The sequence below is a fragment of the Colletes latitarsis genome, chromosome 1, assembly GCF_051014445.1.
Source record: "Colletes latitarsis isolate SP2378_abdomen chromosome 1, iyColLati1, whole genome shotgun sequence".
NCBI lineage: Eukaryota > Metazoa > Arthropoda > Insecta > Hymenoptera > Colletidae > Colletes > Colletes latitarsis.
The window spans coordinates 43,512,410-43,536,422 of NC_135134.1; the positions used below are offsets into that span (position 1 = coordinate 43,512,410).

A 24,013-nucleotide genomic window follows, 5' to 3' on the forward strand; every position below is an offset into this window, starting at 1 on the left:
CTATTTTTAATCGTAATTTATTTAAATCGTTTCTAAAAAAAACCTTTCTACTTAAATTTACCACTGATTTGATTGAAAGTAGCTTGAATAAAATCGCGTTCAAACTAATTTTCATCTAGAAAACCTTACCGATCCATCGATAATTCTCTTACGACGATACATTTAGAAATCTAAAAGTTTTTAGTTTGCATTTGTAACTACCAGACCGATACGTGTGCGGCATCGCATTGAACCTCAGCTAACAAGGTTTTAATTCCATAGCTGCCGGTCAATCGAGAGCCGAATAAACATAAACAGAGATAGAGATATAGAGAGTCCTGAAGAGGTTAATCCTTTGTTAAAATTTCATCTTTAAGCAAAGAATTACTGTATTACTGTAGAATCCCTGTACATTCATGCAATACCACAATGAAATTTACTAGAAATAAATTTAGTCACGAATTCCAGGCAAGCTCAGGTACCCTGGGCGATAATCGTGTTTTCTCAGCCGAGACTGCTATAATTCTCATTTGAGAAATACATTAATGACCATTGGATTCGATTCTTAATAATCTCGTGTAAAATCAATTTCTTCCCCGATATTCTACCAATTAGTAAAAATGCTAAAATAATACTATAATCTTGGTGTATATTTATTTTTATTAAAAATTTGTACAGGAACTACTGTAGCGTATATAATTATGCAATATATTGTTCTGCATTACACACGTAAAATATAAATACAAATTTAATTTTTATAAATAATTCTTAAAAAATTAAATTCATTGTAATAAATCGCAAAATTATTTATAGAAATACCGAATTGGACACGATACAATGCATTCAGAAGTGTTGTAGGTGAAGTATACTTGTTTAACGCAATTGTACAAGAATTCAACAAAAATTTAAATAAAAAAAAATGGTACAGACTTGCGTAAGTATCATAACTTTATAATTAATATTAAATATACAATGGCAATATAATACAATTATGAACATATTGTATGCAGTACTACTTATTTTACAATTTGAATTAAATGCAGAACCAATGAAATAAAAATGTTTCTTAATAATATTAATAATAATCATAATATTTATTAACAGCTAACATTATTATAAAAAAAATCATTACATCTGACTTCTTACTTCCGTCATTTTATTTGGCTCTCTGAAATGTTGATTTCCTTTCAATTTTTCTCGATCACTTCTCGTAGTAAAGTGTATAGGTTTAAGCAAGTTTTCTTCTAAAGAAAGCTACAAAAAAAAGAAAAGAATTATACATCGATTGAAGTTTAGTTATCAATTAAAAATTTTGTTTAAATAACTTACGTGAGTTGTAAGACGTTCCTCTTGTTTAAGTTGTAAAATTAACTGCAGCAGATCTAACGCTTCTTTCGATTTGTCGGTTTTTATATCGTCTTCGAGTTCATAGATCTAGCATATGAAAAAGAAAGAGAATATTATTTAGAATTTTTTGAAAATAATACATATTTCCTATTTTTGACTGCACTATAAAGTGTAAGACTTCATTAAAATCATGGAATGACATCAGAAATGTTCCTTGTCAGTGACATCCTTTTATAACATATTACAAGGTGTGCGAGAACCCGAAAACATCGGAGACCCGATGGTCGGGACGAATCGGGTCGGGTCGGGTTGGGTCGAGTCGATTCGGGTCGAGCTCCCGAATATTTCCAGACTCCCGAAAGAATCGGGTTTCTCGAAAATTTTTGAGACTCTTGAAAAGAATTCGTGATGGACAACATTCTTTCAATTTCTTCTGCCAGTTTTCGTGAAATTATTGGAAACACGGATTCTAAGAATCAAGTGACCTAATGTAAACAAACGTGTGACTGCATGTTTAGTACATACTTGAGCATTGTGTACGCTGTTCATCGGGTTCTCGAAATATTCGGAAATCCCGATTCTTTCGGAAATCTCGATTATTTCGAGAATCCCGACTTTTTCGAGAATCTCGAAACTTTCAGGTACCTGTCCCGATCTCGAAAAAATTTCGTGTCCCCGACCCGACCCGATATTTCGGGTTCTCGCACATCCCTAACTATATACTACTGTATATAAACACCAAATGGATTTATTAAACAAAAAATAAAACTCAATGTAATTTTACTTACCACATCAGAAAAAAATGTTAGTTTACGATTACTGTAATCCGTTTCCAATACGTGTCTAATAATAGGAATTATTTGTACATATTTTTTTAAACGTATGTATGCTAGTATTTTAAGACATCTGCAATCGATGAAGTTTTGTTTGTCTAATGTAGACAGTATTTCCAATGCCATCTGAGGTGAATTTTGTTGCAATGCTAAAGCTGCGAGTAATGAAGTACTTCTAGGTGAAGGACGAAATCCCATTGCCTTCACCATCTTCCAATATTTTATAGCATCTTCTAATGCTTCAGGAGTATTCTAATAAAATAATTATGTGTGAATGTAATTAATATATTAATTTACATGGATAAAAGTATGTAGATCAATAATTCTCAAATTAATGTCCATGGATTCCTGAAGGTAATGCATACTGGTAAGGACATGCAAACTTCCAGAAAAAAGTATAGGTACATTATAACAAAATTATAAACATGTTTCCTATAGTAAAACCTTAAAATTTTGAGTAAAATTTTGCATCACATAATCATGTAAACAAGCTTGTTTTTTATTAATTTTATTAAACTCTAAATATAGGAAGATCAACTAGAAAATTGAATTCTGTTTTTGTTAAAAATAATAAAAGACAACTGAAATTTTTCATTTTTAATAAAATACTTTTTTTTTGAAATCAAATAATAAGGATTTCTTAGTATTATTCAATAAAAAATATTAATTTATGATAAAATAGTACAAAATAAATCATAAAAAGATGCATATCAGTCTACAAAATTTTGTCAGATTTTTTTTAGATCTTGCTATAGAGCATGACAAACGATAAATTTCAATTTAAAAATATGGAACCACTTAAATTGTATAAAAACTTTGAATACGTAAATATTCTTGCATATAAAACAGTTTAAAAATATATTTAAAAAATAATAATGTAATTCAACTTTAGAGGGTATATCAAATGTTTTTCTATACCAACAAAATCCATAGAAAAGAAAAATTTGAAAAACGTAGAGTAAGAAAATTCATACCTGTTTATAACAAGAAACCATCGCTATAACCAAACAAAACCTTAATAAACCATGATGATCATCAGAATTTAAAAGTTTCTCATATATATTTTTTACATCCTGGTACATTTTATTATTATATAACAAAGTCATCAAAATTTGGTAAGATGTTTTCTGAGTAAAAAAACCTTCCAAAGCAGGATTATTAAATGTAGTTAATGCAGCCACTGGTTCGTTTAAATAATAAAACATTCGCATTACTATTGGCCCAAAAGTATAAGTACCAAACTTCATTGTTTGATCACATTGAACATATTTCTCTATCATTTTATTTATTATCTCTGTTTCAGACTTTTGTGCTAAATGTAACATAGCTTTTAGATCTTCTGTGAATATCACTCCACTCTCTTTAGTACAAACATCTTCCATTTTAGTGCGAAATGTATCCTCTATTGATACAAATTGATTATGAAAAAGAAATCTTGTGTGTTCATATGCAGTCACACCTAAAGATTTTTCCGAATATATAAATCGGGTCCCTACCAACAAAAAAGGATAAATACTTTTTATTTGTTTGCGTAAATTTAGAAAATGCAAACACATATTAAATCATTAATTATTGTTATATACAATTATACTAAACCGATACAATATTTCTTTCATGCTATTATGATTTAACTATTATATAGAATTAAATTTACAACTAATAATTTTAGGTTAGAAAGATTACATACCACTTAAAACCTGAGTTTTACTGAATATATTGTTTATCAAACCTATATTCGGTTTGTAAAGTTTTCTTATGCTCATTGCCATGATTTTATGAATAAATTAACGTTATACCTTATATGAATTTTAATTGTACAACGCTACACCCAAAGTCGATCCTCACACTTCTACGAATATTTACGTAAAAGAATGATCTCCGTTTCGACGGAAGACGCTACAGGATAAGCCTAGCACGTGGTTTCCGGTTTTAAATACAACGATGATAAAAATAACAACTAAATTTTGTTTAATCTATTTTTATCAAATTCATTTGGCTTCATAATTTAATTCAGTAATTATTTTCATAATATTTTAAATAAAAAAATACATTTATAACGTCCTATATTTATTTTAAAACGTATAATTGTTTTGCAAATATCATAATTTTTAATATTAAAACAGTTTTAGTTTTTCCTAGAAAACTATTTACTAACTCGTGTTTGTAAAGAAATTTACAAAAACTGTGTGTATAATGTGTTTTAATTAAACTTACAATAAATGTACGTTATAAACGTTACGGAAGTTTTATAAATACAGTAAAATTAAAATAATACTCCAACTGTAAAATGTTTAATATCAAATTTCATAGATGATATTCATACAATATGTAAGAATTGATACGTTTTACTATTTTTCTTAACATTTAAGGATAAAACATTAGAGATATATTTTATTTTTAATTATTCAAATTTTCCAAATTTTACATTAACCATAGTTTTTATTTTCTGCAAATCTATATTTATAAATTAAAAAAATATGAATTATTAATTACTCTACAAGTTTTCTTAAGAGAACAGAGTTCTAATTTGTAGGATGAAAAAATAACTTGTTTTCACGTTTATATGATTTGGAAACAAATTATCAGATAAAATTTTAATTTCGTATTAAAATTTATTAATATTTAAACTATTTTAAACTATAAATATGTATAAAAACAATTAAACAAAACTAAAAACTATTATAAAAAGTACTAAGTGGTAATATTGAAGCAGCGATAGGTGACCAATGTTGATGAAAATAACAATGAAATCACTCATAACAGGTAACAAAAAATCATTCATTATCTGTATGAATATTACTATCGTTATTAATAAAATTATTTGGAAAAATAAAAAAATGAGAAAATGATAGCCTCTGAATGAAAAAATTTTTAATTTATATTTTGAACATGCATGTAAACTTTCAAGGAAACTGCATGGCTGCTTTCTAAGATTTTGTCAATACTAAGTCAAGAAAAGTCAATTTGAAGAAAACAGTTTTAAAGAATTAAAAATTGTATTTTTTTACTTTTGTAGTGCTTTTTTTTAATAAAGCTATGACTTATTTAAATCTTTGAATATCACGTTTTAAAAACATACTTTTAAGATCTCATAATTTAAAAAAATGTAGATAATAAGAAAGTTGACTTTTCATCTGATCAAATTAGAACTCAGCCTTAAGTAAAATATACAGTAAGGTAACAGATACTATATGAAATTAATTGAAACAATATTAGAAATGATTTGTTTCATGATGAATATAAAGAATGAGTAGTTAACAACTTCAATTATTTATAAAATATCAAGTAGATTAAAGAGCAAAATACCACTAATATGTATTTATAAGCAATCTATTTAGTCTTGTTATATTAATTAATTTTAATTACTGTTTAGCTTATACAACTGTTTGTCTTTTCGTTTAATTTGATACTTATTTGAAAGAACAACATTGCGTAATGTAGAATGGAGGAATCTTTTATTGATAGATTCTTTTGGTTTTATCCATCCACTGGGACCCATTATCTCGGCTCTTTTTGCTCCAAGCTTTGCTTCTTCTAATAAAGCTTCAACTGCAAGTCTAAACATAAAATTATTAGTGTTATATTAGCGAGACAAATTGCACTGAAAGCACATTGAAAATTCAATAGTCAAGATAAATTAAATAATTACTATTCTATTACAAAAGTTTCTTGTATCTTGATATCATAAATAAAAATGACAAACTATAATAGATTTACCTATTTAAAGTTTCATCATCCATTGTATCAAACTTTTAATAAATTTTAAAATTGTTATATTTGGAATACAAATTTTTTCATTGGTTAAAATACTGAGTTATTGTAAAACATCCTTCTTCGTTAAATGTAACTAATCCTAAACACAAGTAATAAATATGGTTACATGCAGGAAAGATGTAACGTTTTTCAATAACATTGACGATGTTTAGGAAGTAAGGAAATCGATACTATGCAAATTACCTATTCTAAGGTTAGAATTATATTTAGATTTTGTATATGTTCACTGACATAAATAACAAATATTACTAATAAATATTTGAGGTTAATTCGATATCGTCGTAACTACATATGTACGTGTACGTGTAGTTATAAGTTACCGTACGAGCATTTGCACTTGCGTCCTTATTTAAGTAGGCCATTAGTTACATAGTTCCCAATCGAATTTAAACATTTTGCATTCATAAATATTAAAAATCTATCACTATTAACCATTAAAAATCTCTGAAATCATTGTTAAATGTATGAATGAGAGTATTATTTTACGTATGTTTACTTTGTGGTTATACATAAAATAAAAGTATCAGTTGTAAAAATTAAAAAATATATTAGTCTTTCAGTAATTTTCAGACTCCTCTATTTCAGGATAATGGAAGATCGAGAATTGATTACATTACAAAATTTAAAAGCAAATTTAGTTAAGAAAGCACGTGATTTAAATGAAAAATTAAAAAAGCAACAAGTAGATGACAAGCGTATTACTTTAAAGTTGTATTATATTTGTTTTTTTATTTATGTCTAAGTAATTTTTATATAATCATATGTAATGTAGAAACATATCATTTATTACTTTCGTTATAGAATATCAAATCCTGCAAACAATAACTTTAATAACATAGAAAAAAATTTGTTTGGGCAACATAAACAATCTATATGTGAGATTACTCGTCAAGTTACTGGTATAACATTTAAGGATATAAAGAAAAAATGGTTAGGCGAAAACATTTATCAGTACAAAACATATTTAGTAACAACAAGCCTCAAATTGTTCCTTGATTTGACAGTAAAATTGGAGGTATCTATAAAAACTGAAGTACAATTGGCTATATACAATAAAAGTATGTTATCCTTTTATCTCATTTCAGGGGGGAAAAGAATTTGAAATTTATGACATAACATGTCATTTTTTGGATGTAGATAAATGTTACTTATTGGAGGTCACACAGTGGGTACAAAACATCAGTAGAATGAAAAATTTCTCACTTTTTATGTCTGGTATATTAGAATTTTTATAAATTTATTTATGCAGTAAATGTAAGATCTCATTGAATATTTATTCTTTAGCACTTTCGCAATATAATCAGGAAGGTATATTACGAACAAACATATTAAATGAATCAGATGTTACGAAATTTGCAAGTTTTGAAGATTGTAATAATGGAAATGGTGGAATTTTAGTGAATATACATTCAATTAAAAATGTGCAACAAATTTATTTGTACTTACAATGGTTACTAGTATTTGTAGAACATACTTGGCAGATTGAACACTATTTTCTTATACAGCCAACAGAAATAGGTAATAAGTATAGCAATGGTAACATTTTATGTGTTACATTTTGGTTTCCTATTGTTTCCAGGAGACGCATTTACTAATGAAAACCAGAACTTATTAAATGACTTTCAGAAAGTAGGCCTTGAGAAAGCAAGAGTTACAGATTTTTGGAACAAAATGTATCATGCTATTGATCAGTATGAAAATAAAAATTTAACTGACTTAAATAAAGAATAATGTTCATTGTGGAAACAACAAAAATATCAAATTTACTCAATGTATTATTATTTTTAAATTCAATTACTTAAAAATGAAGTATGTAAAAACACATTCATAGCCATAAAAAGAAATCAATAAAGATTTATTTTATACTGCCTACTTACTTATGTTTTCATTAATATATCTGCGCAATTTGTAGATATAGAGATACGTATCCACTTGTCATAATTGTGAGAAAAATATTGTTTATTTAGAATTACGTATTTTTAACGTCTAAGAACGAGACAATTGCAATATCACAGATTATGTTTAGAAGCATAAAATTTAAAAACAGCACATGTTAATTTTATACTAGTTCCTTTGAAAACATACCAAAATATATTTTACAGTAATTAATTATGTAAAAAATTTTTTTTGTTACGTAGACTTTTATACATAAATAAGAATCAGGAAAGTACAACTCCCCAGTGGCGCAATCGGTTAGCGCACGGTACTTATAAGACAGTATAACTGTGAGCAATGCCGGGGTTGTGAGTTCGAGCCTCACCTGGGGAATATTTTTTTTTTATTTTTTCGTACGAATATTTCGACCACTAATTCGAGATTATTAGCAAACATATAGTAATAGAGTGCATGAAATTAAAATGATTGAAATATATATAAATAAAAACTGTATGTAATTTAAAAGGAAGTAGATAAAACTTTAACATTACATTCAAGTAATGCATTTTATACCTTCTTATTCCATTATAATATACAATTACTTTTTATTAATGTAGTATTAAGTCAATTTATTTTATAACAACTTTATTTAAACATACATATTATTTACAAGCTGAATGTGAAATAAAAAGGTAAAGGAATGAAAGTATTAGCCTGCAGATTTTGCTTGTAAAACATTATTTGCAGCAGTTTTTTCAGCATCTCTCCGATTTCTCCATGCAGTCATATATGTCCTAGGATGTATTGGAAGGAAACCAGCAAGACCTAAAAGCTCAGCAACTGGTTTTGATATGTTTACACCTTTTCCCATCCAATATTGTATACGTTCAAAATTCAGAGCAATTAATTTTTCATTATATTTGTTTGGCATAGGATCATAACTGCCTAATTGCTCTGTTGGAGGTTTACGTTGCAGAAGTTTCGTCTAAATAAAAATCATTTAATATTTGATTTACATACATTATTCTATTAAAGCCATTTAAGGAGTCTTATTATAATCATAGTAACATTAGTAATATTGATTCTGGTTATTAGAATACAACAAATTTCTCATGATCTTTATCTATTACAAAACGATGTAATAATTAAGATAAATAAAAAAATAAATGAGTAGTTCAGTTGTATGCATAGGTAAACAATACTGTCATTCTTAGGTAGGATAGTTTTTTGAAAATTTGATAAATAATACGATTATCTTTACAGCTACTGAGCATCTGAAAAATAAAAACTTACGCCCATTACAACAATGTGAAAGAATGGTCTGTTTGAACACCCATAACGAACAAATCGTATCGATTGTGAGAACTTCGATTTAGTACCTATTCCAGAAGATGGATGTAATGGTAATCGTGGCATTTTTTCAAATCTCGAATTATTTTTTCACTTCTAAATTGAGGTTATGTTTGTTCCACAAATTCTTCGTTTGAGAAATGTTAATAGATATCACCATTTATTAAAATGATTTAATTATAGTGCATTCTACACATTTTCTATAAATCGTAAAAATATGTCTAACATACAGTTTTATTAACCGGCTTAATCAGTTTGTTATACTAAAAATATTAGTTTAATTCAGTGATACTAGATGGACTATATTTTTCGAGCATGCGTGTTAAAAATTGTACCAGGAAAGTGCCCTCGTGAAGTGAAAATGGGTACCTAAAACGACACTATGTTTGGCTGCTTTCGAAAATTATTTCAAAATTATTGAAAATTGAAGAATTGATTTAATATAAATTTTGTGCATCATGGAACTTTAAATGTCAAGAACAAATAATAATGTCTGTTTGAAAATTTGATTTCATTATTTCAATAGTAAAAATAGTGTTAGGTACACTCAATGGGAGTACATGAGTTTAACGTAGATAATTTACACGGAATGAGTGCCAACGTAAGTCGAGTAGATTGAGTAACTTGTAATCTCTTATATGTCACTAAACAATCCCTTAATATGTATGAATTTCTTAAATATAATATCGTGACAAGAAGGCAGTAATCAAATGTATGAATTCTAAGATTGAAATACCGAAAACCTCATTGTGGGGGCAAACTTTCAAGGTTACCGCGTACACGAAGAGGTATTATACGGAGAGAGCGGGTCTAGAGGGTTGCACGCCAGGTACGATCGATTTCGAGCACCGGACCGTGGGTTTATAACGCGGCAATAATTATTCACTAGAATAACAATAAAACGATGCAGGTGTTGATAAATAAGGTACGACATTCATTACAATAAAGCGACTTTTATAACCTTAATTTCTTTCTAACACCTTAATGAAGGTATGAATACTGTTAGTAGATGTAGTTACAAAATAGCGTATCCGTATCATAAACCCTGGCTTACAGAAGACCTTCTCAGAAATCTTAACAATAACATAATTACATAAACGATTTCTTTTTCTATTTTTCATATCGATAATTATTAAAAAATCTGTTTGGTCTTGACATTTGAACGTGGAAAAGAAAAGAGCTGCTTTAATTAATAACTTTAAATTTGGAATAACTTTAATTTGTCATGAAAATCTTTGAATTCTAATATTTTGTTTTATTGTGCACAATATTTTTTCCTTATTTTTGTACGTAAAATTACTCCCTAATCGGTTGTACTACGATTTTCCACCCGCCTTATACATGTATGTATAAAGAGTAGACTCTTATGGCAAACTGTATGTATATTTTAACGCCATCTAGTAAGGACTAAAGAAACAATTATTTTGCGCTCATGCCTTATTACATATGATTTTGTATCACTTCCAAATAATGTACTAAACCATTTTGAAACAAATTTGGGTACTTTTTCAAACATAAAATTAAAAGAGTGCTATAACATATATGTATGTGTATTTTATGCTGCTCTTTTGTGTGTTAATAATAAACATGTTAATAATAAGAAAGTATGTGTATCTGCATTACACTTTTATAGGAAAAATTATTAACTCCATAGAAAACATCAATTCCTCGAATAGTAACTCATGGGTCAAAAATTACATACTTTATAAAGTTGCGCATGCGCGGTACGTGATTGTCTATGGCCGCTTCCAGTGTTTTGCCGTGTGAAGGCTCCAGGGCCTCGAGGCTCGTTGTCAGTTTGTCACGCAGTGGCGTGCTGTGTGTTTCGATGTGTTCGCTGTTACGAGCCCTCTCGTTGCATTAACGTTCTCTCTTACAGTAAAATTGAATTAATGAAGAAAACTTAACGAATTCCATGAATACAACACACAATTTCGCGTACAAAGAAACTTCTATTCGTTGATGTCGGCATGCACGACGATACATTCGTGGAAAATAAGTGAACATTGCGAGAATAACAGGGCTCGCAAAACCGTTTCGCATCACAGTTATCGGTCAACGACGTTGTTCTTTAAAGTTTTCGCGGAATGCACGAGATCGAGCAGTTTTCTTTCGCCGTTATTTAATTATCAGATCGGACGTCTGAAAAGGTTTTAACTTTGACTCGGGTTGGAAAAACGGATTTTTTTTTGTGAACGAATACGAACAGATTCTTTAACGAAGAATCATGGGTGATGTTCCGAAAGTGGAATTCGCTCTTGGTAGCGAAGTGTCACTGGAGCACTTCTTCAAAAGCAGCTTCGCGCGTTCTTTCGTGACCAATTGCCGTGATGCGAAGTCGCTGGATTACGAGCTTCTTGACAACACCATCGCCGAGGAAACGGAAACTAACGGAAACGCCAACAACAATTTCTTCTCCCTTGTAAATTTTGGAAGCATGACAACAACCCCGGACAATCGTGTTTCCGTTAAGGACAACACGAAACTTTGGCAAACGAACGAGGTAAATACATTTTGCTTAATGGCGAACATACTCCAAAATGTAAATTGCACCAATTCTGCATACATTTAACATCAAGGTACACATTTTTTCGGCGGTGTTATTTTTCTGTATCCAATTTTCTGGTATCGAACGAACGGCATAACATAATTTTCTGCTAGTATTGAATCATATATTTTTCAAGAATCAATGAACTGCATACAATTTCTAGTTGGTATATTTTAGTATAATTTTCAGTAACTCGTTCTTTCTTTAAATCTATAATATTAAAAAATTCGAATTTCTGTAATTGTTGGAAGTTTAATTTTTAAAAGGTCAAACCACAGAGTTAGGATCAAACAATTGCAATTTCAAAATTGGTATTTCATTAAAATATAGAATTTCTTAAATCTTGTTTTCTACGGGATTTTTTCCTCGTTAGTTTAAAAACACGTCGTCGATACTTTTAAATAAAAAACTAATACGAGAGAAAACAACAAAGAAGAATTACGATTCAGTGAAACCTTTTTTTTTGTATTTTGTTCTCTGGGTTTAGCGTTGCATCAAGTACACGGTTATTAGCAACGTAATCGTTACATTATAGTAATTGATTCGTAATTTTGGTTTCGTTGGTGAATTTGAGAAAGTTCAGTATTTTATCGTTATTAAAATTAATCTTTAGTGTATTCCCTAGTTTATGTTTTTTGTAAAAAGTAAAAAGGAGTGTGTTCGTGGCCTATTATAATTGTTGATACATTCAGTGGTACATGTTTCGTTTTTGTTTTTTACAGACGGTCCAATCTTCCACGGACGTTAATGAATTGGAGAAACTTCGAAAAGTAAGTCCAGTTTGATTAATAATTTTTGACAGGATGATTTTAGATTCGTAAGTAAATATACGTGCCCGTCGTTTAATGGAGATTCCATAGATATTTCACATTGTATGTACGGTATTCAGAAATGGGAACTGATTAACCGGGATTTAAATAAGCAGGTCCCTGGTCTCGGTTGACGCATGCGTATTAAACCTCTTGGGATTAGCGCTGCGATTCGACAGCATTGCGACCACGTTTTTCTGATTCGCAGACCAACTCCGACAATGGGCTTCGCACCATAGTCCCGTTTGAATTGTTTCTGGGAAACAATTTGAAATCGTGAAGTGTTGGTCGGCCTGAAGCGAAAAATAATATCACGATACAGAGTCGGGCAACGTTTTATTCGAATAATAGATAACCAATAAGATCAATGTATCACAATTTATTCTGGAGGTTCGTTCGATCGAATAGTTAAATTTTTATTTGATTCTTGTGAAATATTTTATTTTATAATTTAAATTTTTACTATCATTTAACGAGCAGTTTATCTTTTGTTTGTTATTCGAAATTCTTATCTAAATGAGAATTTTGTCGAAGTTTGCCGCACTAACACTGAAAATAACCGTCCCGCTGGCTTCTCGAACATTTCGCGACCGAGCGGCAGTTAGGCTAGTTCAGTTATTTTGACACTTCTCTGTTGCACCCGTTGTCCGAATTTTCCAAGAAACTCCGAAACGTCCGGCTATTATCGTCGTTATCCCTCATCTGGCTTGCGTAATCTTAGAAATTTCGTTGACCCACGTCGATGGTGGTAAAAACTGTTTCTGCTCTGAAATTCCATTCGGATACAGTGTGTCATGGAAGTAAATATCATAAACTTTGAGAGTTTATTTTGCTTATTTTGAATGTAACAAAACGTCACAGAGTCCTATGTCTATAACCATTTTATTTCTGATTTATAGGGTTTGAAGAAAATATTCGTACACAATTTTTCTGCGAATGGTTTGAATTTTTTTAATTTAATTTTTTAATAACTTTTTAACGAAGCCTCAATCAAGAACATTATGAGTGTTATTACAGTCAAAAGGACAAATGAATGATTTAATATTTATAATTTTTGGAATAACATCACCGACATTAGGAATATATTGAATATTTTTATTTGTCGCGTTATAATTTGAAAAATAGTCGAGGATCAAATTAGACAGGGAAAATTGCCTTGATAGTCAACGCGATAAATAATAATAATAATTGATGAAACGTTTAGTTGTTCTGTTTTACATCAGATAATGTGTAGCTAAAGATTTTTTGAAATTTGCAGTCATGAAACAACTTTTATTTGACATTGCGACTGTTAGTCTTCTTTTAACTAAAACCAATAGTCTAAAAATATATCGAACGGTATATAAAAAATTGGGACTTACATAGATACGTAATCAGTAATTTCTAGGTTATGCAATCCGTATAATAACTGTTTATTGCGCAGGGTTGGGCAAGTTTTATTCACGATTAACGAATCAAAACATTAGATTCATTCGTAAACTGACTTCCGTTTACGTTCCATTCAGACGAGCAAAACTGCAAGCAAAAGCTAATTTGTGATTTAACGAATTAAACATTTTTATTTGTTATTCGTGCATAAAATTTGCCCAACTCTAGTACCGTGTATACGTATTAAACAAAATTATAATCAAATTCGATTTTTCAAAGACTCGATTGGCAGATGATGTGTCTACCATTTTTTAATTCATAGTTTTGTTAAAAACCACATAGTGGTGGGTTGAATGTATTGAACAGGACTCACATATCGATCTAAAACGCTGCAATTAATAAATTATTTTTAATAAGTTTAAATTATTTATTTTCAACTCGAATAAGAAGATTTTTCGAATTCTTATCTCATTCATGATATCATTTTGTTGATTTTTTATTATTAAAATAAATAACTATAACAGTATATTTGATTTATCATGTCGTATTAGGTCGGTGTAACTAAGTTTGATTAATAATTATCATTAGTTTCTGCGTTGTCTCTTTGGAAGTACGTTTAGATAAAGCATTCACATATTGAGCTCTGAAAACAGGTAATAAGAACGAAAAATAAGGACATGGCCATAACGAAATTTTTTTATTCGATTATTTCAGGGTTACAATGCGCGAGCGTCGAGCTCGGTGATTTCAACGCCTGGCGCTTTGTAACTCCGTTGAAGTTTCCCAAATAATTTTACACAGATTTTTCAAGTGGATAAAACAGTCGTTCATATTGAAAATTGTTCACCATTCTTACTGTACACTGGTTTTTATGAAACAGACTATACATCTAAACAAGACACTGTTATAGTAAATATAGAAACACTTTTACTTTATTGCTTATCACACAAAACTGAAAAATACAAAATTTCATGAATTAATAACATAACTACAACGTTCATGAATACATAGGGTCAGTTGCCTTAATATATGCCCTAGATACATGTTATTTTTTTTTCTATTATTTCGATGATACAATATTTATCTTTTGTTGAGCTGTTTTTAGATTATGTGAAAAATTTTCTATTGTATTTATGTTTGGAGAGAGTGTGAATCAATGTAAAACAGATGTTTTTGTTTTTCAAATAGGCCAAAACAAGTTCTACGTTGCAAGTAGATGCATCATCTTGTTAGGAAATAAATCCAGACCCGAAAATGCATTTTATTAATTTACTCTCTCATTAGATTAGGTAATTTTTGTTGTTATATTTAGTTCAGCTCGAATTTTTTCTCGCATGTGAATACAGTTTTTTGTTACTTTCTCTTTCAGTGAACTTATTGCTTGACGAATGCTAAATGTTCTTACTTGTGTCATCTCAATACTTTTCTGTGTTTGTACACGACAAACACTTGTCACATTTGCTCTAACACCTGCCTTCTAGATAATTAACTTCGTTTTGTAACTTGAATGTTGAAGGCCATACATAAAACAACTCATTTTAAATGGGCTGATAGGATCGATAGGCTTTCATTGTTCTTCTTTTTGTCATAGTACTATAAATTTTGCATTATTTTTCGACTTCTAGTTACTATTTAAACATTTTTTAAAACAGACAAATTTTAATTTCGTAATTCAAGAATCCGTTCTATTTCAGGTTTACTTTACTTTTTTTCACGTCTCATATTTACAAATTCCTATCATGACGAAATACGGTACAATTTATAATGTGTAAATAAAGTTTGCTATCGTTTTATTCAGCTACACACGAGAGATAGCGATCTGTATATTCTGAGACCGTAATATCATTCGTGATAATTAAAAAAATTACACCTCTTAACTTAATTGGAAAATTAAAGAAATATATCTGTAAGAATGTGTGAATTTTATGTCATTTTCAAGCGATTTTTGCACATTTCGCACCATTGCATAGATTTCTGTGATTAATAAAATTGTTTGAGTGTATAATACTGAAGGTTCTACTGCAGTTTTGTGGTTCAAGAGTATAGCAAATGAAAATTTTGAATATAGAAAGATATGGATACCTTACATGTTTTTTTCTATTAAAGATTGTAGAATCTTCAGTCTTGTTCAAGTCAATTTATATGATCTTTTCATAGGTTCGACTCAGTATTAAAAGTCTTCTTCGGTACAATAAATAGGAAACGTTTTCGAAGAAAATTAAGTAACATTACTTTTACACTAAAGAGGAAAATATAATGAAGGATTGTAAAAAAAATGACAATATAATAGAACCTTGGATATTGTAAGAAAATGAGTTTGAAAATTCTTGCAATAATCAAAATAACAAATCCAATGAGAAGTAGGTCCAACTTGTTGCTTAGCACCCAATCGAGGTACTATTTTATCATGAAGTATTCGACTTGCTGTTATTCGATAATAACTTTCTTGTATATCACAATAACGTTAAAAAAAAAATGATTCTGAACGACTCGAATCATTCGTAAAGAAATAAAAGAAATGTTCAAAAATTAGTACGAGAGGCACATTGATAAAAATGAGTTTTTCTGACATCTAGATGTTCAAATGTTCTTGCTCTACTTTCGAGTCCAAGAATTGAAACAGTATCGCAATGAACATTCTATGGGATGTTTTATTTCATTAGGGATCAAAGAGTTAAGAGGGCTTGTTAGAAAAAATATGAAAAATCACTGTTCTACCGTATTCTGCTTTAAGAACAAAAACGACGAATGATTTTGTGTACGGAGTCACTGCAGCAGGTGTATTCGTTTAAGCAAACGTTCATTGGGTAGGTTTTGTTGAGCGGAAGTTTGCTCGAGCCCCTTCCATAATTATCAGTTGAGAGATACCACTCGCTGCCAGCTTTGTGTGTTTTGTCTGCGCTTTCATACATACGTATGTACGAATGTACACGTTGCTCGTTCGCATTGAAGCTACCGGTGGTGACCTGAACGCGTGATGTCTTTTTTCATTGTGACGCTGCCATCCTGCTTTTTTTCGATGCGTCGTGACCAACAGGATGTTGGTGCATACATGTACACCGACCAAAATTACACGCTCACTTCCTCTTCTCGTGAAATCTCTTTTTAAACCCGTTGCACAAAGGCGCGTTATGACCGAAAGTTCTTGCAATTTTTGACTGGGAATCCAAGATGTTTCGTCAACAGATGTTCTTGCCTACTTCCGAAGTTCAGTGAACAAAGGAGATCGAAATACAAGGAGTCAGAGGTGTCCAAATACCTACTTGAAAATACAAGCCGAGTTAAGCTTACCTTGGATTGTTTAAATCAAACTTGATCATGTATTCTTACTTAATTATAGCATTTTATTTGAATAATATGTTACGCTTGGATAAGATTTGGATCAGCTTAGATAAAGTCAAGAATAATCATGAAATAACTTAAGGTAGTTTAATGTTTGAGAGATTAAAGAAAAATTTATTTTAAATTTTAAATTTCTTTGAATTCAGAATAACTTTTGTAATTAACACATAAGTTTTTAATTTATTAGATTATAGTTATACTCACATTTTATATAAACAGTCAAGTTCAAACATTTGAACAGATTGAATTTTCTCAAGCGTGATCAAATATTAAAGCTACTTGGAATAACTAATAATTTGACTTGGGTTTGAAAGAACGAATTTTGTCTTTGTTTGAATTTTGAAATATTTGTTCCACGTTTGTTTCAAATATCTGTTCCTATTATACAAGAATTTTTATTTCTAGTTCTAATAAAGTCTATTTAACCGAAGTTTATATTTTCAAGAACATTTGTTTGTCTGTTTTCAATTAATCTGTTTTACTTTCAATTTAAACTGACTAAATGGAACGCAGTAAAAACCGTTTGTAACTATTATTTCGATTTTCGAAATATTTTGTTGTAACTGCAGAAACTGCTGAGGAAATAAATTGAATGGTATAAAACGGTTTAACTGCCTCCCTCATTTTTTGCTAATTTAAGTGCAATTGCACTCTCTCTTTAAGTGAAATTTTTCTGAATTCTTCTCCGAACATTTCGGGTTCTTAAAGCATCATGAAATGAATGCATGTTTCAAGAGCTGTTTCGAATTCTTCAATGAAGCAGATATAATTTACGTTTGAACAGTTTACAGCAAGTGGTTTCTTTAAGTTACAGTAACGAATGGAAACAAGTACATTTTATCTTTGAAATGACTATACAGGGTGTTCGGCCACCCCTGGGAAAAATTTTAATGGGGGATTCTAGAAGCCAAAATAAGTCGAAAATCAAGAATACCAATTTGTTGATGGAGGCTTCGTTAAAAAGTTATTAACAATTAAATTCAAAAATTTCAAATCGTTCTGGAAAAATTATTTTCGGTTGCTGGGGTCAATTACAATTATTTTTGGTGAATACACATATTTCCGAAATCCTACCCATTTTCGAGAAAAAAATTCGAGTAAGTGTTGAAAGTTTTGGATGAAAAAAAGACTTTCGAATCGTCTTGGAAAAATTATTTTTAGTTGCAGGGGTCAATTGCAGGCATTTTTGGTCAACAAACATACCACCGAAATCCTTCTCAGTTTCGAGAAAAAAATTCCTTACCGAAAATATAATTTCTGGCCAGAAATGTCTGCCCGAATTTTCATGCGAATCTTTAAAACGTCATAACTTCTGAACCGATTGGACGATTTTAATGTTTAAAAAAGCAAACTACGCATATTTTGGTGGAGAATATGTACAAATCGCAAAAATATTCGAAAAGTTGGTCCTTAACTCCGCAAAATGAGAAAAACCCGATAAAAATGGTCCAATTTTCAAACAGCCATAACTCCTACAATTGTGAATATATTTCAATGAAACTTTTTTCTGAAGTAGAGCTCATGGCTACCTACAAAAAAGTATTAGACAACTTTTCTGTACAGCGTCAAACAAAATTACTAAAAATAAAAAACGAATTTTTAAGAAAAATCGACAGGGGGGGTAGGTGCCTAAATTTTTCGACGAAATTGAAAAGTTTCAAATCGTTCTGAAAAAATTATTTTCGTTTGCAGGGGTCAATTGCAATCATTTTTGGTGAATAGACATACCCCCAAAATCTTGTGCATTTTCGAGAAAAAAATTCACTACGGTCGGAACTTTAAACGTTAATAACTATTTAACAAAGCCTTCATCAACAAATTGGTATTCTTGCTTTTCGTCTTATTTTGATCTCTAGAATCCCCCATTAAAATTTTTCCCAGAGGTGGGCGAACACCCTGTATAGAATAAATGTTATTCTCGCTCGATATATGTATTTGTAGAAAGTTAACATTTCCCAGGTCACATTTCGTGGGTTCAGTCCATAAAGTAACTCATTTTCCTTTCTAGTTCGTATATTCTATCGGCGATCATTGTTCGCACTTTTACCTGAAATATGATTATATTTGTATTGCTTTTATGGCTGTACCTCTGTTCAGAACAAAAGATACCAATAAACCAAAGAAAATGACTCGAATGGTTTCATTGTCCACTAAGCTTTGCATGCTTTTAATTTTGTAGAGGAAATAGACTATATTTGAAATATCAATTTGTTTAAAATGAATATCACAGGGAAATTAATAAACTTTTATATTTTAAACTCTTAGTAATGATGAGAAAAAAGTTATCTAAAACTTTGATCTAATTGAAAAATGATATAAAGTAACGAGTTTGTTAATTTGCTAAAACAAATAGATAAAATTACTTTCTCTTATGATCTAATCAGGCACAAGAAAAATAGTATTGGAACAATTATTTTAGATAAATATTGATTGTATCTAAATCTTGAATTTTCATGTCACAATTTGAATTCTCGAAATACGTAAACGAATAGATTAAATAATTTACTCTAAAGTTTTGACGTATATTAATCAAAATGTAACTATTGAATAGTTCCTGAAAAACTGTAACAAACTGTCACAAATTTCATTGGTTAACAAGTCGTTCGTCTCTATTATTTACGACGTCATAAATTATATAAATTAGTGACTTTTTAGATATTTCAGTTATTCAAAATACCAACAGTAGTCTAAAGATGCTACTCTTCCTGAATAAACAAAATGCATTAAACAGAAAAACAGTATATTTTGAATATGATTTTTTACATAATTTGAACAATGGTCAATGGTTCACACATCATTTATTTATACGAACATAAAGCAGACAATCGTCTTTGTCACACATACGAGACGTTGGTCTCTCACGAGAATCGGCACGACACAAATTCCTGATAATTCCTTCATTTTTGAGGTTGATGGACATTTAGGAAACAATAGACAATCATAAGTGATATACATATGCGACGAAATGTCATAAAATTGTTCGATTGGTACGGTCTGACCATCCGACTGTCAAACGATACCTGCGAAAGTAAAAAGAATGGGTTTCTGAAAGTACGTAGATTCCCACCATAAAGCTAACAATGAGGTAGCGGTAAAGCCATAACAACTGCGTTAAATGTATCTTCGTCGTTGGGTCGAACGACGGGTTAAGTAAATCTAACTCTTCTGTCTGAAACGTATTAAGGAACTGGACAAATTAATGGCGAAAAGACGAAACCGAGTGTCCAAAGCGTCGCATTAAATCCGAAGGAAGTAGCTGTAGCTTCAGAGGACATGGCAGAAGTACCGGAAAGGTTTGATTGATGGTTTGTTCATTAACGAGTAGCGTGGATAGATGCGACAGCTGGAAAGGTTACCTAGTTGTCTACGGCTCTGGAATAATGATCATCCTGGAGGACGAGTTGCAACGAAATTATAATGTACGCGACAACGATACACGCTCTGCCCTACACCGGTTCATTACAAAATGCGTCGTTACGTGCGTGTACGCGCGATTATAGACGATCCTTGTTCCTTTCTCATCGTGTGCAACCCAACTACGCTTTCGCCTCGCTACAATCGATGTTCCTGCTGAGAAAATTCCCGTAATCCACGCGACTCCGGCTTCCTGGCGGAGCGGTCTAATGTTAAACATATGTAGGTGAAACTGGTCGAAAATAACACGGCGCTCCGTTCACGGACGATTCGTCGGACTCGGGAAATTGTTGAAACGCCGATCGATATCGCGAAACACCACGGTGGTCTTTATTTATTTTCACGTAGGAATTTTCTTGCTCTCACCCGTTGGAATAGCAATGCTCGATTTATCGAACTTTTATTAATATTTACTACGCACGATAACGCGACAAACACATTTTGTAAACAAGCATATCAGGTCATCCTATAAGTTCGTGCTGTGCTTTTTATTAGAACTTATTCTTAAGCTCATTTTTTAACATATAATTTAAACAAATGTATTTTTTAGCAATTTGTCTGTACAGTGAAATTCGCCATACAAAATATAAAATTCATCCGTTTACACTATTCCAATATTTTTAATAGTTTGCAACATGTCGGAGTAAATAGGTTTTACAGTCCCTACTTTGAGGGCAGATTTCACCCCTTTAACATAGATAATAAAAAAAGATTAAGGGTCAGATACTTTTGGTCGTTCTGCCAGTGTGTAAATTTCATCGAAGAATCGCATTTTCATAATATAAAAGCATCAAAATCATTGTTGATGTCACCTCGTTTAACGCAGCTTTCAGAGTCGTGAAGTTTTGATTTTTACTAAATAACAATAATAATATAAATACTGTGTGACATTGTAAAATTAACGACATTAACGAATGAAGTACAAATACAATAACACAAAAAATTCGATAAAAGTCGTTGCACTGGAATGCGAAATAACAAAATTCAGATTCGGGTCAAAATAGACTTGAAGTCAGCCATTCGGTCGCTAAGATGGTCTGCTATCCGAGGGTTAATCGTTTGCTATGTGTCGTGTAATAATATCTCCAATGCTATACGAGTTTAGTAAAACAGTAAATGCGTTGTAGCGAAAATAATTTATTGACCGTATATATACATCTTACGCAGTCAAAGGGTTAATGCTAGCTTCCGACAATTAATATTCGGTGGTGGTTGTTTCTCGAGTAATGGTTCTGGCCCGTTAATACAAATAAAAGAACATAATCATAGACTACCATTTGTCGACGAAAAAATGTTATCAGAATAGTTATTTCAAGATGACAATGATTCGAAGCTTTCGTATAAATTAATTAAGATATCATCTGCAGAACAAAATTTTAACAAGGCAATATATCACGTTTATAAACCTACAGAATCGGACAAAATTATGACAACTAATTCATAATATTTTGTGAATGATGAATTTCTGTAACACTTTCGTATAGGTTTTATGAATATCAATTATTTTGCCGTAGGACTACACAAGAATTATTTGAAAATAATTGAAGGCAGTCCAGGTACTCGTATACACATTAAAAAAAACAAGAGTGAAAACTTACATAAACATTTTGCTTGAACTAACTGTATGCAATTTAAAATTAAAGACAACATTAAGAAATGTAAGAGGACCTAGATAAAAATTAAATGAAAACTTCAATTTTTAGTCAAACAAACGTATATTCGAATGTACTTCTTTGAACAGTTATATACATATAATACTAACGTCCGATTGTTTCGAGACCCAAGTTGAGAGACGGGTGAGTGAAATTCGATCATTGGTAATTCTTCGATGCACTTGACTTTGTATACATTAAAGACGAAAGTGAGAGTTACAGTTAACACGATTAGTTCTTGTGAGTGGATAAGTTCCTAACAAGTTTTCAGACAATACTGTACATCGAGCGTAAGAAGATTTATCCACACTGTGCTCACACGCTTGATGGGGAACACCGTAATAGCTTCAAAAGGATCGATTTCTCTTTTTTTTTTCAAGTTTTTGAAGGATTTTACAACACCCGCTATAAGTTTAGTGAATATTATTTTATTTTCTTAAGGCATATTAGTAAATTTTGTCGCAAATATAATGTGATTGCAAAACGAAATGTAATGCAGATTAGCTTCATAGTTATTTTATCATTATATGATAAATGGGAAACTTTTTTTCATCAGAATAACGTAAATATCAACAAAAATTGTGACAACTTGGGCAAAATTGTAATGGGAGATTCTAGAGACCAAAATAGAACAAAAATTAAGAATACCAATTTGTTGATGGAGGCTTCGGTAAAAAGTTATTAACGTTTAAAGTTCCGCTCGTACTGAGTTTTTTTCTCGAGAATGCGCAAGATTTTGGGGGTATGTCTATTCACCAAAAATGATTGCAATTGACCCCCGCAACCGAAAATAATTTTTTTAGAACGATTTGAAACTTTTCAATTTCGTCGAAAAATTTAGGCACCACCCCCTTGTCGATTTTCCTTAAAAATTCGTTTTTCATTTTTAGTAATTTTGTTTGACACCCTACAGAAAAGTTGTCTAATACTTTTTTGTAGGTACCCATGAGCTCTACTTCAGAAAAAAGTTTCATAGAAATATATTCACAATTATAGGAATTATGGCTGTTTGAAGATTGGACCATTTTTATGGGGTTTTTCTAATTTTGCGGGGTCAAGGACCAACTTTTCGAATATTTTTGCGATTTGTACATATTCTCCACTAAAATACGCGTAGTTTGCTTTTTTAAACATTAAAATCGTCCAATCCGTTCAGGAGTTATGACGTTTTAAAGATTTGCATGAAATTTCGGGCAGACATTTCTGGCCAGAAATTATATTTTCGGTAAGGAATTTTTTTCTCGAAACTGAGTAGAATTTCGGGAGTATGTCTGTTGACCAAAAATGCCTGCAATTGACCCCTGCAACTAAAAATAATTTTTCCAGAATGATTTGAAATTTTTTAATTTAATTTTTTAATAATTTTTTAACGAAGCCTCAGTCAAGAAATTGATATTCTTGAATTTCGTCTTATTTTGGCCCCTAGAATCCCCCATTAAAATTTTTCCCAAGTGTGGTCGAACACCCTATATAGTACCGATAGGTAGAGTTTAGAGAAACAAATCACAGGTGTTTTAAATCTTAAAACGTGAAAGGTTAAAAAAATGAAAAAATCGACTTTTTAAAACAGATTTTTTAGAATAGAAGAGCCGTTTCTTCTCAACGATTCGAAGATAGTTTTATTTTGTACTGCGTTGTTTGTCTATGCGCATATCTCTTTGCTAGCGGTTAGATAAAAAATGAGATTAGATATTAAACGCGCGACGAAACGAAGAGCCATAA

The 24,013-nt window shown here is 30.6% G+C and overlaps 5 protein-coding genes and 1 non-coding gene across 14 annotated transcripts in view; 3 read left to right on the forward strand and 3 right to left on the reverse strand.

Moving 5' to 3' along the window:
* Window positions 1-909: 909 nt before the first annotated feature.
* LOC143342413 (pentatricopeptide repeat-containing protein 2, mitochondrial) lies at window positions 910-4,029 on the reverse strand. The gene is made up of 5 exons (XM_076766263.1): window positions 3,847-4,029; window positions 3,134-3,651; window positions 2,115-2,411; window positions 1,309-1,413; window positions 910-1,233 (listed from the first exon to the last, which is right to left on the reverse strand). Exons 1-5 carry the CDS (start codon window positions 3,926-3,928, stop codon window positions 1,108-1,110), a joined length of 1,128 nt encoding a protein of 375 aa, XP_076622378.1. The 5' UTR covers window positions 3,929-4,029; the 3' UTR covers window positions 910-1,107.
* Window positions 4,030-4,468: 439 nt separating this feature from the next.
* On the forward strand, window positions 4,469-7,805 carry LOC143342420 (uncharacterized). 8 transcript variants are annotated; one of them, XM_076766286.1, is made up of 6 exons: window positions 4,469-4,487; window positions 6,519-6,641; window positions 6,735-6,948; window positions 7,019-7,148; window positions 7,218-7,451; window positions 7,513-7,805. In XM_076766286.1, coding segments are annotated over exons 1-6 (855 nt in total). In that variant the 5' UTR covers window positions 4,469-4,485; the 3' UTR covers window positions 7,665-7,805. The 8 variants fall into 8 exon arrangements, with proteins under 8 accessions (XP_076622401.1, XP_076622428.1, XP_076622445.1 ...); XM_076766313.1 differs by lacking the exon at window positions 4,469-4,487 and adding an exon at window positions 5,897-6,126 and having other exon boundaries at window positions 6,504-6,641; XM_076766330.1 differs by lacking the exon at window positions 4,469-4,487 and adding an exon at window positions 5,897-6,126.
* On the reverse strand, window positions 4,495-8,075 carry LOC143342449 (protein POLR1D). 2 transcript variants are annotated; one of them, XM_076766361.1, is made up of 4 exons: window positions 7,811-8,075; window positions 7,380-7,524; window positions 5,877-6,012; window positions 4,495-5,716 (listed from the first exon to the last, which is right to left on the reverse strand). In XM_076766361.1, the coding sequence occupies exons 3-4, from the start codon at window positions 5,897-5,899 to the stop codon at window positions 5,518-5,520; spliced, it is 222 nt and encodes a 73-aa protein (XP_076622476.1). In that variant the 5' UTR covers window positions 5,900-6,012; window positions 7,380-7,524; window positions 7,811-8,075; the 3' UTR covers window positions 4,495-5,517. The 2 variants fall into 2 exon arrangements, with proteins under 2 accessions (XP_076622476.1, XP_076622467.1); XM_076766352.1 differs by lacking the exons at window positions 7,380-7,524; window positions 7,811-8,075 and adding an exon at window positions 6,117-6,253.
* A 32-nt stretch (window positions 8,076-8,107) lies between these two features.
* Trnai-uau (transfer RNA isoleucine (anticodon UAU)) lies at window positions 8,108-8,201 on the forward strand. Its single transcript has 2 exons — window positions 8,108-8,145; window positions 8,166-8,201. It is a non-coding gene; the product is annotated as a tRNA-Ile (tRNA).
* Window positions 8,202-8,436: 235 nt separating this feature from the next.
* Mrps16 (mitochondrial ribosomal protein S16) lies at window positions 8,437-9,463 on the reverse strand. The gene is made up of 2 exons (XM_076783495.1): window positions 9,102-9,463; window positions 8,437-8,793 (listed from the first exon to the last, which is right to left on the reverse strand). The coding sequence occupies exons 1-2, from the start codon at window positions 9,222-9,224 to the stop codon at window positions 8,518-8,520; spliced, it is 399 nt and encodes a 132-aa protein (XP_076639610.1). The 5' UTR covers window positions 9,225-9,463; the 3' UTR covers window positions 8,437-8,517.
* A 1,480-nt stretch (window positions 9,464-10,943) lies between these two features.
* The window catches only part of LOC143342168 (uncharacterized), a 38,376-nt gene continuing 25,306 nt past the window's right edge, over window positions 10,944-24,013 (forward strand). Inside the window, exons 1-2 of the mRNA XM_076765761.1 lie at window positions 10,944-11,661; window positions 12,429-12,476. Of these exons, the coding sequence (XP_076621876.1) occupies window positions 11,386-11,661; window positions 12,429-12,476 (324 nt within the window). The 5' untranslated portion in view covers window positions 10,944-11,385. The remainder of the gene's footprint in view (window positions 11,662-12,428; window positions 12,477-24,013) is intronic.

What these genes read in the sequence shown, in the direction of transcription:
- LOC143342413 (XM_076766263.1), bottom strand. Translation starts at nt 3,928, where the DNA reads ATGGCAATGAGCATAAGAAAACTTTACAAACCGAATATAGGTTTGATA. An exon ending in TAACATTTTTTTCTGATGTG is followed by an intron (nt 1,414 to 2,114) that starts GTAAGTAAAATT and finishes TTCATATGCTAG; the next exon opens with ATCTATGAACTCGAAGACGA. An exon ending in AGGAACGTCTTACAACTCAC is followed by an intron (nt 1,234 to 1,308) that starts GTAAGTTATTTA and finishes TTTTTTTTGTAG; the next exon opens with CTTTCTTTAGAAGAAAACTT.
- LOC143342420 (XM_076766286.1), top strand. An exon ending in ATTTGACAGTAAAATTGGAG is followed by an intron (nt 6,949 to 7,018) that starts GTATCTATAAAA and finishes ATCTCATTTCAG; the next exon opens with GGGGGAAAAGAATTTGAAAT. An exon ending in TATACAGCCAACAGAAATAG is followed by an intron (nt 7,452 to 7,512) that starts GTAATAAGTATA and finishes TATTGTTTCCAG; the next exon opens with GAGACGCATTTACTAATGAA.
- LOC143342449 (XM_076766361.1), bottom strand. Translation starts at nt 5,899, where the DNA reads ATGGATGATGAAACTTTAAATAG. An exon ending in GATGATGAAACTTTAAATAG is followed by an intron (nt 5,717 to 5,876) that starts GTAAATCTATTA and finishes TTTTATGTTTAG; the next exon opens with ACTTGCAGTTGAAGCTTTAT.
- Mrps16 (XM_076783495.1), bottom strand. Translation starts at nt 9,224, where the DNA reads ATGCCACGATTACCATTACATCCATCTTCTGGAATAGGTACTAAATCG. An exon ending in TTCACATTGTTGTAATGGGC is followed by an intron (nt 8,794 to 9,101) that starts GTAAGTTTTTAT and finishes ATTTTTATTTAG; the next exon opens with ACGAAACTTCTGCAACGTAA.